This window comes from Somniosus microcephalus, chromosome 2 (assembly GCF_052327205.1).
Source record: "Somniosus microcephalus isolate GS21.2 chromosome 2, FLI_Smic_1.0, whole genome shotgun sequence".
In the NCBI taxonomy this organism is placed as follows: Eukaryota; Metazoa; Chordata; class Chondrichthyes; order Squaliformes; family Somniosidae; genus Somniosus; species Somniosus microcephalus.
In genome coordinates this window covers 233,313,180-233,329,263 of record NC_140988.1, presented here as the reverse complement: position 1 = coordinate 233,329,263, position 16,084 = coordinate 233,313,180, and the positions used below count along the sequence as shown (strand labels likewise).

Here is a 16,084-nt window from a genome sequence, read left to right as displayed (position 1 = left end):
GAAGTTCTTAAAAAACAATGGGGTTAAGCACTACACGTCCGCCCCATACCATCCCGCTACCAATGGATCAGCTGAAAGGTTTGTCCAGCCCTTCAAGAAGGCCATAAAGGCCATGGGTAATGAAGACATAAAACTACAACATAAGGTAGATAACTTCTTATTTGCGTACAGGAATGCAACACATGTGGTTACAAACCAAACTCCCGCCATGATGTTTTTCAATAGAAGACTAAGATGCCGGCTGGATTTGATCAAGCCAAACATCAGAAGGGACGTAGAGAACCGGCAATTTCAAGGCATGAATGAAAGGCCAACTAGAACCTTCCAGATAGGTCAACAAGTTTTGGCCCGGAACTAACGTACGGAGAAATGGCAGCCTGGAACTATTTGCACACGACTAGGACCGCTGATGTATACCGTGGACATTGGAGAAAGCATAATAAGGCACCATGCTGACCAGATCATAGAATCATCCGAAAAGGGACAACCTACACCACAACTCTATACGCCTAATGATGAAGCAGAGATACCCATAGTATCTACCTCCGATCCGGTGATACTGGAACCAGATGAACCCGACACTGGCATTCAAGCCGAATCGACCTTGCCAAAAGAACCTACTACACCACCGAGGCGTTATCCGGACCGAGTCAGGAAGCCTCCAGAGAGACTGACTTATAATTGATTAACTGCAGCAAATGTGTAGATTATTGTTCTTGTAAACATGTTAATTAATGGTTACTTAAAATGTTATGTACTAATTATCTAAAAGGGGAGGAATTGTAGTGTATGTACCTTTAAGAGCCCCTGTGTACTGTAATACCGGTAGTGACCACTCGGGTATATAAGCCTGTATAGCGTCTTCTATCTTTTAGTTCACCTCCAGACTTTGTTCAGTAAACACCTGTTAAACCAACTCCTGCATTCCGTGTCTCCATTAACACACGGATACAACAGGTGGGACCAACAGGGAAACCTGGATGTCAAGAATGGATTAGGAAAAAAAGGGAGGCTTTTGGCAGATACAAAAGACTGAAAACAGAGGAGGCTCTGGAGGAGTATAGAAAGTGCAGGGGAGTGCTTAAAAAAGAAATTAGGAGAACGAAGAGGGGGCATGAAAAATCACTAGCGGGCAAAATAAAGGAAAATCCCAAGGTGTTTTATAAGTATATTAAGGGCAAGAGGATAACCAGTGAAAGAGTAGGGCCCATTAGGGACCAAAGTGGCAATCTGTGTGTAGAGCTGGAGGATGCAGGTGAGGTTTTAAATTAATATTTTGCATCTGTGTTCACTATGGAGAAGGATGATGTAGGCATAGAAATCAGGCAGGGGGATTGTGATATACTTGAACAAATTAGCATTGAGAGGGAGGAGGTACTAGCGGTTTTAGCGGGCTTAAAAGTGGATAAATCCCCAGGCCCAGACGAGATATATCCCAGGCTGCTGTGTGAGGCAAGGGAGGAGATTGCAGGGGCTCTGATACAAATTTTCAGAACCTCTCTAACCACAGGGGAGGTGCCAGAAGACTGGAGGACAGCTAACGTAGTACCATTATTCAAGAAGGGTAGTGGGTATAAACCAGGGAATTACAGGCCAGTGAGCCTAACATCAGTGGTAAGGAAATTATTGGAAAAACTTCTGAGGGACAGAATTAGTCTCCACTTGGAGACGCAAGGATTAATCAAGGATATTCAGCATGGCTTTGTCAGGGGGAGATCATGTCTAACCAATTTGATTGAATTTTTTGAGGGGGTGACTAGGTGTGTGGATGAGGGTAGTGCAGTTGATGTAGTCTACATGGACTTCAGTAAGACTTTTGACAAAGTCCCGCATGGGAGACTGGTCAAGCAGGTAAGAGCCCATGGGATCCAGGGCAATTTGGCACATTGGATCCAAAATTGGCTTAGTGGCAGGAGGCAGAAGGTTGTTTTTGTGACTGGAAGCCTGTGTCCAGTGGTGTACCACAGGAATCGGTGCTGGGTCCCTTGCTGTTTGTGGTCTACATTAATGATTTAGATATGAATGTAGGAGGTATGATCAGTAAGTTCGCAGATGACACGAAAATTGCTGGAGTAGTAAATAGCGAGGAGGGAAGCCTCAGTCTACAGGACGATATAGACGGGTTGGTCAGATGGGCAGAACAGTGGCAAATGGAAATTAACCCTGAAAAGTGTGAGGTGATGCATTTTGGGAGGACTAACAAGGCAAGGGAATACACAATGAATTGTAGGACCCTAGGAAGGACAGAGTATCAGAGGGACCTTGGTGTGCATGTACATAGATCCTTGAAGGCAGCAGGACAGGTAGATAAGGTGGTTAAGAAGGCATTTGGGATACTTGCCTTCATTAGCCGAGGCATAGAATATAAGAGCAGGGAGGTTATAATGGAGCTGTACAAAACGCTAGTTAGGCCACAGCTGGAATACTGTGTGCAGTTCTGGTCGCCACACTATAGGAAGGATGTGATTGCATTTGAGAGGGTGCAGAGGAGATTCACCAGGATGTTACCTGGGCTAGAGCATTTCAGCTATGAAGAGAGACTGGACAGGCTGGGGTTGTTTTCCTTAGAGCAGAGAAGGCTGAGTGGGGACCTGATTGAGGTGTACACAATTATGAGGGGCATAGATAGGGTATATAGAAAGGAACTTCTCCCCTTTGTAGAGAGATCAAGAACCATGGGGCATATTTTCAAGGTAAGGGGCAGAAGGTTTAGAGGGGATTTGAGGAAAAACTTTTTCACCCAGAGGGTGGTTGGAATCTGGAACTCACTACCTGAAAGGGTGGTAGAGGCAGGAACCCTCACAACATTCAAGAAGCATTTGGATGAGCACTTGAAATGCCATAGCATACAAGGCTACGGACCAAGTGCTGGAAAATGGGATTAGAATAGACAGGGCTTGATGGCCAGCGCAGGTACGATGGGCCAAAGAGCCTCTTTCTGTGCTGTATAACTATGACTTTATGACTATGAGCTGCTTCTGATATGTGAACCACATGCAATTATCCCTTATATGTGGATGAAGGGTGTACAATACAATTGCAACATGTGACGTGACAAATGAAACTTTCAACAATGCCAAATTTCAAAGTGGAATCTATCACCAGGAATCTCTTGAGGAGTTGTTTCCTTCGGCTGCCATAACTTTGGTGGAAGTACATTGTGTAAATGTAACTAGGCTATCATTTGTTTTGCATGACAGGCCAAGACATATTTAGACCTCAAAGTCTTTAACTTTTTCTGAATTCAACGTGAAAGCAAAAATGAAGCATCCATAAATTAGTTGATCTCTCATAAACCAGTCAGCAAGTACAAAACGGCAATCAAACACGGATACAGTCAAGGAGAAAACCATTTCTCATATGCGTAATAGCAATTTCTAGAATGACCATTATTCAAGTTTGGAGGGTAATTCTGAATAAAAGTCCTGATTTAAGCATTATGTTTAAATGAAACATTTTGGTAACACTGAATACGGTTGCAGAAATATGTGATAAAGAAGGAAAGATTCAAGTAGCTTAATCTTTTCTTATGATTTATATATTTCTTCATGTGCACTATAAAAACTCACTACCAAAACTGACAGTAAAAGGAAAGTTGCTCCACCTATTACTTGCAAAGATTTATTTATTTATGTAGCTGTTGTATTAATTTATCTTTTTACAGTGGATAAGGAAAACACTGTGGGACTGTAAATCCATGGGCCATGAATCCAGCACTAACCCTACTGTTGCCCTCCAGTGATGACCCCACCAGAGTACGCAGGTCAGTGGCAGAGTACCTCAGTTGGATGGGGCCAGCAGGTGGACCTTAAATGCTCACCAGCCCCATGCTGCTGGAATCTCCGGAATCTGGCTACCATCTGGAGGACTGCCTGTGCACCTCTCCCTTACTCCCTCCCACCCACCCCCCCAACACCACCCCAACCCCCAGCAAGAGAAATCTCAGCTGCTCCTCCTTCGGTCCCCCGGGGGCAGATTAAAAAAAAAATTGTACTCTTCTTCAGGGGTCCAGCCTGATTCGCTGCCTTGGATCCAATTCCAGTGACTCCACTTGTATCCTTATGGAGGCTGATACAGCTCATCACATTGACCAGAACAACAACAACATGCATTTAAATAGCACCTTTAACATAGTAAAACATCCAAGGCACTTCGCAGGAGCTTATCAAAGAATAATTGACACCGAGCCACATAAGGAGATATTAGGATGGGTGACCAAAAGCTTGGTCAAAGAGGTAAGTTTTAAGGAGCATCTTAAAGGAGGAGAGAGAGGCGGAGAGGTTTAGGGAGGGAATTCCAGCGCTAAGGGCCTAGGCAGCTGAAGGCACGGCAGCCAATGGTGGAGCAATTAAAATTGGGGATGCGCAGGAGACCAGAATTAGAGGAGCATAAAGATCTCGGAGGGGTGGCGAAGGTTACAGAGATTGGGAGGGGGGAGGCCATGGGGGGATTTGAATACAAAGATGAGGAATTTTAAATGTAGGCATTGCCAGACCAGGAACCAATGTAGGTCAGCAAGCAAAGGGGTGATGGATGAACGGGACTTGGTGCACGGTAGGATACGGGCAGCAGAATTTTGGATGAGCACAAGTTTACGTTGGGTGGAAGATGGGAGGCTAGCCGGGAAAGCATTGGAATAGTCGAGTCTCGAGGTAACAAAGGCACGGAGGAGTGATTCAGCAGCAGATGAGCTGAGGCAGGGGCGGAGTTGGGCACTGTTAGGGGGCTGGAAGTAGGCGGTCTTGGTGATGGAGCGGAGATGTGGTCAGAAGCTCATCTTGGGGTCAAATACGATACCAGGATTGTGAACAGTCTGGTTCAGCCTCAGACAGTTGCCTTGGAGAAGGGTGTCATCAGTATACATGTGGAACCTGACGTTGTATTTTTGGATGATGTTGCTGAGGGGCAGCATGTAGATGAGAAATAGGAGGGGGCCAAGGATAGATCCTTGGGGGACTCCAGAGGTAAAGGCGCGTGAGCAGTAAGAGAAGCTATTGCTGGTGATTCTCTGGCTACAACAGGATAGCTACGAATGGTACCAGGTGAGGGCAGTCCCACCCAGCTGGATGATGAAGGAGAGAATTTGGAGGAGGATGGTCTGGTCAACCATGTCAAAGCTGAGGCAGGGGCTCAGGCTACAGTTAGGGCGAGAAGGATGAGGAGGGATAGTTTACCACAGTCATGATCATGGTCATCAGCCTCCAGACATAAAACAGGTCACTTCTGGGCTTCAAATGTAGGAACACCCAGAGTGGGGAGTCTCCTCCCCGGCGTGGTCCTCCACCCTCTCCATGTCAGTAGTTTGGTTAGGAGTAGGCAGACGCTCCATCCCTTATAAGGACAAGTGGAAATTCCCAGATGAGGTCAGGACCTGGTCTATCTGGGTCCCAGCTTAGTTCCAAACCATTCTGCCAGACTCGTGCCAGCGTTATGGTGGGAGTGTGCTGGAGGGCCAAGAAGATTTGGTCCCTTATAGGAATAATGTTTCATCTTTTTACCCCAACATCCTTGCCCACTAAAAGCACACATTGGAAATTCAGGCACAAGCTGTGCATGATTTTCCAACCATTTAAATGAATGATTTGAAAATCATGCACATCACAAGGTCAAATTTCTGATATACACTTTGCTGGGTAAAGCTGTCCATCAGAAGTGCAAAGCCAGCAAATGAACCCTGATGTATTTTCCTAGAAACCAATCCAAGATTGCTCACTGCAGCTTACCTAGGCAGATCGCTCACAAACTTCTTTCCAAATCCTTTCAGTAGAGATATACACCCCCTCCCACTTCCGCATTCCAGCAACCCCCTCCCTCCAGCCCATTATAATATAACCTCCATGTCACCATAAGAAATGCCATGCAAGATATGCTAGCACTTCAAATAAGCACTGCAAAGACATGCCACTGAAATATTTTACAGGTAAAACTGTGATCCAATTTGTTTACACAAATATTAGTGACTAATATTCCTCCACTGAACTTCCAAGTGACTTTCAGTTTCATGGATTAATAATGTCTTTATAAAATCACTTTAAATGCACACTTTCTTTTCATACCCTACATTTACATTGTTAGGAAATTATGTGTTGACTGTTTGTACTTGTATTGACTGGGGAAAGTGTTGTTGCTGCATGCATTCAAAGAGTGTGCTCCTGGAACATAAGGAAATGTCCCTGTTCAACAGTCTCAAGTGTTAGCAAACCTATCAGTACAAGTGTACTTTGAAACCTCAGTCCTTCTTAATATGGCGATCAAATCAAATCATTCATCTCCTTCTAGGTGCTTTGGTGTGTGTTGCTGTGCGTTGCTATGCGAAACAGAATATTTAACATCTATCTTTAGCTGCACACTGTTGGCTTTTCTGTTTACACAAGATACAAGGGCAAAAGTCAGCCTTGTTCTGCAACTTTTATTTGGCAGCGCCTTCAGTAACTGGACAAGTCAGCACTGAGATACAAGTGGGTATTGTATTTTAAACATGGTAAACCCTAAATGAAAAAACACAAGGGGTTTATCTTGTTTCATAAACGTATCTCTGACTTACATGTAAAACATTATCTTTTAACTAAGTTGTCAATAATTATTTAATAAAGTTGTTAGAAATATCCTGTTTAACTAATCCCACCCTTAGTGACAAAGTGAGGTCAAAACTCTATCTTACTCTATCTATAAGTTTTTGTGAAGGAAAATATAATCTTGAGTATTGCAACATACAAGGGACATGTAACCCACTTATATTCTAGTTTTTGCCTCGATGCTGCACATCTTTCATGTGTCATCAAAGTACTGTATAACTTTGGTTTAATATCACTAATCCAATTCAAATTCTGGAAAGGGGTATGAGAGCACCTCAAGAAGGTAATCTCATTATTCACATTATGGAACCACTTCTAATGAACCCATACAGTTAGCAGGCAAAGGAGACTTCTATTCTGTCAATCTGGACTGGATTTAAATCTAAGGCCCAGAAGTGAACAGCTATTGTCCCAGCCAATACCCTGTTAAGACTAAAATGCAGTAATCACTTTTATATCTTAATATTAATAAAGAACTGGCAGGACTCCATCAGCATTAAAAAATGTTACCAGTAGTCAGATACTAGTGACTGGACCTCTATACATTTGTTTAAGTCCTCATGGGCAGAGGGCTACTTGGCTCAAATGGCACAAGTACAGTAGTATAGCTTGTTGCTGCTAGGTCACATTACTCTAAGTACAAATACTGGTGTCATTAGTGCAATTTAAAAGCATCAATAAGGAATGTTGAATGGAGGTGACAGTCTTCCAATACAATGATGACATTAGAGGGGAAATTTGTGAAATTGCACTCCAAGAAGAGAGCCCCGCACATCAGACGCACATATCAGAAATTCAGGCATGGATTACCCAGGAGTATCCATCCATTAGAACTCTTGATATGTGTTTCCAATGCATGAGACCCCCCACTGGGACAGCAATATTGTATAAAAAGAGGTATAGGTTCTGGTAACTATAGCCAGTGAAGCAAGTGTACTTTTGTTTTATATGGGATGAGGATCGGTGATGTTTTATGTTGATTATTTTGTTAAGGAATAGATGAGACCAGAACCCCCTCACAATGTATAGGTAATAACTACACCAGATGGCATGTTACTAAGCCATACAAACCAGGAATATCCCAGGTTGATTCACAGGTCTGTGCTAAGTTGGCTGATTTCAGTGAAAATCCCTCAAGTAAACATAGAAACATAGAAGATAGGAGCAGGAGTCGGCCATTCGGCCCCTCGAGCCAGCTCCACCATTTAATGAGATCATGGCTAATCCCATAGACTCTATGGGCAGGGTGTATGGTCACATATATGTTTTAAAACTTGATATCGCACATGCCCAAGTACGGTTAGACTCAGTCTCAAGGGCAAAGTTGGCTGAGATTCTCAATCCTGATGCCAATCTATTGATGATTCCTGCAAGTGTGTATGTGTAGGTGCTAGGGTAGCACAGGATTGGTTGGAACATGATGACCTCATGGTGGAATACCCCACCCACCAGGTTCACATGTAAAGGATGGCCAATTGGATCTGCAAGAGTCACCATTTTCTAGAGAGGAAGAGTGAAGTGAAAATATGAGGGAGGGGTAAGATGGAATCCAAACATGCCTATGTGGAAAATGTCTTGTAGCCTGGAATTATAAAGTGATCCCATAGACTCTATGGGCAGGGTGTATTGTCACATATATGTTTTAAAACTTGATATCGTACATGCCCAAATATTACAGAATGTCGAGTCAAGGCTTTGTAGATTTGAAAGTGGGTATAAATATTTAGTTTTCAGTTATGATGGAAAGAGGTCATTGAAAAAATAACAGGAGTGATGGTTATTTGTGGGGGGGGGGGAGGAGTTAAGTTGTTTATATCCTGTAGTTTCCAGTTACCTTACAGATATATCGAAGTGACTAACTGCTTAACTGATTCCCTTTAAAGAAAATTCAAGCCTGGAAGGAAATATGAATAACATTTAAACTTTTCTGCTCCCCACTCTCCGCCCCCCGGTGTCTCAGCAAGTTTAGTGAATAGCTGAGCGACGCCGATCATGGAGCTCCCAGATCCCTGGTCTGTGCTGAATCAGCAGGTTTCAACCAGGATGGAGGTAGGCCTAATCCCACCCCCTCCTGGTAACTATCCAACTGCTCCTGCTAGAAGCGCGGGGAGCACAGGACAGGTTGGACTGTACTCTTGTCGAGGTTTTCACGTGCCCAGTGCCCGTGAGACTGTGCAACAAGCAAGTTGAAAGTTTTCAGGCAAGGAGGGAGACAAGTAAACTGGCCAGAGGGGCGTTCCTTTCACCGAGGTTCCTTGATGTTAAAACCACCCCCAACAGTTGCTGTAAATCCAAGCCAGCGAAAACAAGTCAAGAGAAATGTTTAATAATCTCCAGAGGTCCTCAGCCACACTTCCACGAGGGGTGAAAATGCTATTGATCCATTTCCTCGCAGACATATCAGTCCAATTAATAACTGCAAGAGTAACAGATTGCAACCTGGGTATCTGAAGTCCTAAAGGTTAGTTTCGATGGGCAGTCTGTATCGGGGATACAGTGGCACGATTATCTGCTCTGTGATCACCACTTGACACGAAATCCCTGTTTTCAGTGACACACTATCGTTAAAGTATTAAGTGAGATTAAATGAAACCTTAACCGTCACTTCTATGTCTCAGGAGAGGGCCATTCTTCAGACTCTAGGGATTGTTTCTTGCCGAATTGAGTTCAGTATTCCAGGCTATTTATTTTTATATCTAATTACTTCCGTGGTTACAGTCCGCTCCCCTTGAAGTGACGGTTTCAAATGCTGGCCTAGATATAGTGGTTGAAGTGCTTCACCTATTCCACATCCACCTCGTTGTGTAACCCATTAGCGTGAAATTATTTACGTGATACGAAATAAATCAGATCAGAAAATTAGACTTATTTATTGCTGGATTAGGACAGCCACCAATTTGTCCCTTTCACTGAGTTCCTTCAGTAGTGAAACTGGACGCTTCCAAGTCCCAGCCCTGTGCACCAGATATTTAGTCACCTTTACACTAACGAAAATGTTGCAGTCCATAGGCAGTGATTATTGTATAAACTCTCAATGGAAATAAGCCATCATGCTCTTCCAGTCACTGTGTGTAGTTCTCTGATCCGCTTGTTGACCTGACCAATGTCTCCCCAGCCTCTCCCACTCTCAGTAACAGTGCTTAAGCGTCCATTCAAAAGTGAAGAAATGTTGTGGGTATTTTAAAGAAACTTCCAGATTTTGTTTATCCCCATTTCACGTTAGTGGCAGTAACTTGCGTCGTGCACCAACATCAAGTACTCAAACCATCAGTATCCATCATTGATATTACTCACGCGATTAACATAAAGCCTGTTTAACTATGATTATTCATCGTACATATTCTATTAGTACAGATGTTAAGATGTTCTTTGCATTACACAATGTGGAATGTCGAGATCAATGATTACTATTGATACTGTTTATCCTTTGTCCTTATGTCGCATTGTATTGCTTTGACATTTTCAATGAATTGATATGCAAAACTCACGAAATATGAATTGGTACCAATAATGCAATGAGGCTCAAAGGTGTAATTGTTTTACAAATGTAATTACTTCTTTACATAAAGTATGTTTTGTGAATTGTTTATGTACTGGAATCTAGACATGACTTGGTTAAATTCCTATTTTTTTATCGTTTAATAGATTGAAAGGGAATACGGCCTTTAGCGGCGCCACGTCATAGGGAAATTGAATCTGATCCGATTCCCATTCCGTCAATACTGATGGGTATCTTCACATTGTAAACCTCCGAAACTTGGTCTGCAACGTGGGATCAGTTCTCTCCCGGGTCGTTCCCCGTTCTTAAAAGGCAGACCACCCCTTGTATTCAATAGATAATTGTACATTGCGTCGATTGATCGTGTGAGCGTGTTGCATTTTGTGCTCTCCGCTGTTTCAAATGAAATGCGTCATGAATTGTAGTATCTTTGTTACTATTACTATCAATAGTAAAAATATATATAATTTATAAGGAATGCGACTGTGAATAAAATCGTGTGGTACAGCGAACGCCTGGCCTGTGATTATGAACATTTCGTCAATAGTTTTACTAGAGGCCCGCGCGTACTGCTCTTTCTCTGCATCCGACCATTCCCCAGCATGTCATTATATTATAGACTCCAGTCAAGACAATTAGACAAACATTTTTTCCCATTATTTTTGTTGCTAAGTGATCCCTACTCGGCTGTTGTCTGCTGAGTGCAGGGACGTTTCATTTCAACGACCAATTGTTGAATTTGGAGGGTCCATGGGAGAGAGTTCGTACTGTAACCCAATTCTGGTCGCCCTTGTATTTCATTTTGCAAAAGCAATGTGAGTATTCCATCTGGGCTCTCTTATAGGTTTAGTAGATGTATACAATCAGGAATAAATTGTTAATAATTCCTGGATCTTTAATTTTCTTTTCTTTGAGTTATGTTAACTCAAAGAAAAGAAAATTAAAGATCCAGGAATTATCAACAATTTATTCCTGATTGTATACATCTACTAATATTGCTTCTGATGCCTGGGTTAAAAGATTCTCCGTATAACTGGCAGTGCCAATGATTGAATAGGCAGAAGTATTCTCTACTGCCAGATATTAAATAAACCGCATACTGTAGTCAATCAAATATTTTGCGTTTATTTTTTTACAATATATTAAATATTTAAAATGGAAATGTGTGTGATCTTGTTCCATAGATTGTAAAACGTGCTATAACATTTACCAGCGTGGAATATCAATAATCGACATATTTCTAAGGGAACATGTAAGCTTTCATTCTACGAGATTAATAGATGTCCAATATCGGTGTTGATTCCAGTCACAGAAAAATCAACGTCTGTCTTTTTGAAGAAAGCCCCTGAGTGACTCCCTGCCAACTCTTCTCCCGGACACTTTTCGCGCAGCGCCGCTTTTGGTTTGCTTGAATTAGTCTTGGTTTGTCTTTTGGCTTCTTCCTTCTTCCATTTCATCCTTCTGTTTTGGAACCAGATTTTGATGTGTCTTTCCGTGAGGTTCAGCATTGCTGCTAGTTCAATGCGCCGGGGTCTGGAGATATACTTGTTAAAATGAAACTCCTTCTCCAGCTCCAGCAGCTGACCTCTGGTATAGGCCGTCCGGGTCCTTTTATTTTCATCGGCGTCCATCGGAAAGTTGTTTCCTGCAAGAAAACCAGTTCGGTGATCTTTACTTGTTATTATTCAGAAATAACACACAATCTAATGACACGAACTGATAGAGGAATTTGAGGTTTCAGTCCCCTAGGCCATGATCTGAGGGCCTTTTAGAAATGTGAAATCTGAACAAACTGCACTTTTGAAAGATTTAATTCATTTTATATCGATCGCCCCTCCTTAAAATGTTCTTGAATGTTATAGTAACATTTAAGCAATGTGTTTCTGGACAGCAGTGTGGGAATCTGGTCCGAGTTCAGTTGGAAATAAATTCCAAATCATTAGAAAACGACAGGCTAAAAACAGACGTGAAATATGACAAATACTTCTGTTTTTTTTAAAGTAAATATACTAAGTACCCGAGATGGTTTAGTCCTCTCCCCGGACCTTTCCTATACGCAATGGTGGTGTTTTCCGAAGGCCTAAAATAAAACTGCTGAGCAAGATCTCTCCCTTTCTGTTGCGGTCAATTTCTAGCGAAGATTGTATCGGTTTCTGAGGGACTTTTGCGCACAAATGGTTTTGAAATTCTCTGAAACTTTGAGGTACCATGAACTCCTTAAAGCAAGTGCGCCTTTTCCTGACTCCTTGTGCAGCAGGTGTTATCTGTGTTATTAAACGCGCGCGAAATACCACAGCTAACAGTTTATAACAGTAAACCTAATAGCAGAATTACAATTAACAATCGTATTTACAGAGACAAAAGGTAACAATCTCCCGGTGGCTGGAGTGTGCATGTCCCGGTACCCTTCAGCATAAATACTTGCTTTAAAAATTCTTCAGGTGCATAATAAAATTCTGAAAGTTATACAGTATTTTAACTGAGTCTAAAACAGATCGAAGATTTAACTAAATGTTTTATGTACCATTAACCTCTCTGTACTTAAATATTAACGACCACGTTTTTTGCATTGAAAAGCTTCTTTCATTAGAAATAGTCACACTCTCTCCTCGGTCAGATATCGAGTAAAATCATTTCCTCTCAATGCGAGTTATCAAGATAAATATTTTAGGACGTGTGAATCTTGCATTCCATAAATGTATTTGTTGGCGCCTTATAATTAAGATTACACATTTTCACAAAATCAATGTCTGTGCGAACTTTTGTCTGTGACAGTGTTGAAAGCTACTGGGGTTATCCGAACACAGATTAAGGGATATTATTTTTCCCATCTGTATTTCTTACATTTGATACTGGCCTTACTTTGTGGAACATAGCTGACTAGTTGCCCTCGTGTATATTACAAAATACTCAATCAGACACTACGAGTAATAGTATAATAGAACTGGTGACAATTCATTCCCAAACTTAAATAGCTCAATTTTTTGAGGAATCTGAATATTCTCTATAATAGAATTCCTTGATTCCCTCATTTATAAAAACAAAACACATGAGGTAAGATTTAAGTTTGAAAGTTAATTTGTAGAAATAATGTTACAATATTCACTATGGATACGGTATATCATAAATTAAATCTAGTAAAAGGATGTTACCACAAACCTTTTTCCAATCGTCTTTGAGTCAGGAAAATGTATATGGACAAACACAGATACAGTCTTTTCCAACCGAATGCGTGCCTGTTAAATGTGGATGTATACCTATATAATATTGCTAGTTTTAACCAAAAGTACTCAATTTTTCTATTGATACACAAACCTACTGCGTTAACTTTCTATGAATTACTTTGCAACCCGTACACCTACATTCCACACTTCCACAACCGGTCTAAGGCCTTTTCTCATCCTTATTTTCTGATATGTCATCGTTCGTGCTTCATTATTCACTAAATATTAGCGTCTGGCCGGAACCGAACCCCTTAAAATGGCATAAACCGCAGTATTATCAAATATAACTCGGAACCTTTCAAAAATGTGCGGCAGCAGAACTTTTTTAGAGACAGAAATGCTCAGCAGACGTGGCAAATCGGTTTTATTCTTACAATTTATATATAACGAGCATTTCTGCAGCTGCCCCGGAGAACTGTACACCCGTAGAAATACGTGTTAGAAACGCACCAATTAGCACATTTGGTGCTAAAATAATCAGCAAAAATAACTATAAGAAATTATGGAAGAGAAGTGGCCTTCGGGCCTATCCCGCCGCCCTTCCGCAGACCGTGTATAATTCACAATATTGTGAATTCTATCCACTCGAATCGGGGGAGAGGTGAACAACAGCAGGCAAAACATTCAAAGAAAGTAGAACTGTGACATTACTCCTGAATTAGTCAATCCCGATTGATTATTTTCCACCTGTCGTATCCCCTGAGCCTTAGTCCCACCTGCACAACAACCATCAAACTCAACAGGGTAAGAAAATCACATACCTGACATATACACAGCGGATTTGCTTGGTTGGAGTAAATCGAGTGGCCTATGCATGTGATGTGGTGCATGTGGTGTGATGTCCAATTATTTGTATCGAGGATTAATTTTAGTATTAATAATAAGAGTAAATAAAAGAAAGCGTTTCTTTGCTTAATTTGTAATTGTCATAACTTTTGAATTGGTTTTCGTGAAATGTATATGGAAGTATTTACGTGCATATATTTATATGTGTATATACGTGTACTTGTACCTATGTATCAGGGATCCATGTCCACACACAAACACACATCGCACACACCCGATGTGTGTTTATGTAGGTATGAATGCTGTTACTTAGTAAATATCGTATTATATATGAAAATATGTGGGCAATATGCTGGCTACGGACTATTAGCAGTATGTTCATTCCACTTCCAAGGTATCATTAGACTCAAGCAATCGCTAAACTTAATTATCTTGTAACCGGTACCTGCCCAATGGTTTCTCCAAGTATCAGGATGTGATTTTGTGTTCTTCATCCAAGAGAACGGGTAGCGCCCCTCAGGCCGTAGGTTATCCCCATACCCCATGTTGAAGTAGTTAGGCTGGGGAAGGTGGCCAGAGTTCGGATCTGTAGGACCCTCGTAGCGAGTGAAATCCGACACATTCTGCTCGTTCCAATCAGCGAAGCACGATCTAAGGAGAGAGGGCTGCGGAGTCCTATCGTAGACACAGGCAGGTGGATTCTGAGCGTATTCTGGGCTCTGGTATTGACAAGCACTCTGAAAATAGTCCACGTCGCCATCCATAACTGAAATGGTATCTAACATTTACGGAGATCTTCTGGCAAAGTTTCCACAAACCTTGCAATCCCCAGCCTCACAGCGAATGAACAGCAACACCTGATCTGAGACGCTTTACCTGTTGCTTTGTCATGTGATTACTTTTGAGTCGCTGATTGGTAGATGTGGCGCAAACACGCGTTTTACTTTAAAAGTTTCTTCTAAGGTATCATACTGTGAGCCATTATAAAGGATTGCTACAGTATGCAGTGTGAGAAATGTCGTCTTAAAGAATTCAAGTATAGCCTAGCACCTCGATTATAGGAAAATAAACCAAGTGATCACAGGCTGAAGTGCAAAAGTGAAGGGTTTGGAAAAGTAATTACACTATTTCTATGAACTATAGACTAACTTATTGATTATTTTATTACTAAAATCAAGTAAGAAGCAATGTAAATGTAAATATATTTTGGTAAAATGACTGATCATATAGAAGTTTGTGGACGTGTCCATGTATATATCAAATATGTCGAAATATGCGCTGAAATCAGCTACTAAAGATTTTCCATAAGAAATACAACGTACTTATCCACACACACACATTCGTACATCTACCACAAAAATCAAAATTAGTTTTCTAATATATGCACGTTACTGCAGACATAATCTTTACAACCAAAATAAGACTATCAGGAATGTTAGCAAAACGCATGTGCATAACCTTTATCCTGAGCAGACCTGGTCGTAAATCACTCAATATTCAGTCCACAAGTCCACATTTAGTTGGAATGATAAATTGCTTTTTCGAACCTTTCCACAAACTTGGCATCATATCAGGTCGGATTAAATTTGTTTTTTGTACGTTCTTGCCTGAGCTCACCCGGCGCATCCTTAGTCGTTTCTTGTTTTCAGAACAGAAAAATTACGGTACATGTTTCACATAGGTTTCAAACTTAAGTGTTACAATTGAGGACTCACATTTCTTCGGTAAAATAAATATGAAGAAGCTTTCAAATAAAACAATGTCTTAAAAACTTGTTGTAAAGTGAAAGGGTAAAGAGAATGAAAGAAAAACTCTTCCCATATGTTAATAGTTTTCCATGTTTTGGATTGATTTCAAAGACAGTTGCTGCCAAGCCGGTAAGTGGGTTTAGCTGCTGCCTCGGCACAGTAGCAAATAACAAGAAAGCCAACAATGGACTTGAAACAGTTTTACCGCAGTAGTCTTGTGCCAGTTGTTGATTTACAGCAGGATGTACTGAT

At 41.3% G+C, this 16,084-nt stretch overlaps 1 protein-coding gene across 1 annotated transcript; it reads right to left on the bottom strand.

The window, feature by feature from the left end:
* Positions 1-11,179: 11,179 nt before the first annotated feature.
* On the bottom strand, positions 11,180-15,623 carry LOC147123280 (pancreas/duodenum homeobox protein 1-like). The gene is made up of 2 exons (XM_085969991.1): positions 14,530-15,623; positions 11,180-11,719 (listed from the first exon to the last, which is right to left on the bottom strand). The coding sequence occupies exons 1-2, from the start codon at positions 14,867-14,869 to the stop codon at positions 11,340-11,342; spliced, it is 720 nt and encodes a 239-aa protein (XP_085826117.1). The 5' UTR covers positions 14,870-15,623; the 3' UTR covers positions 11,180-11,339.
* Positions 15,624-16,084: the final 461 nt, after the last annotated feature.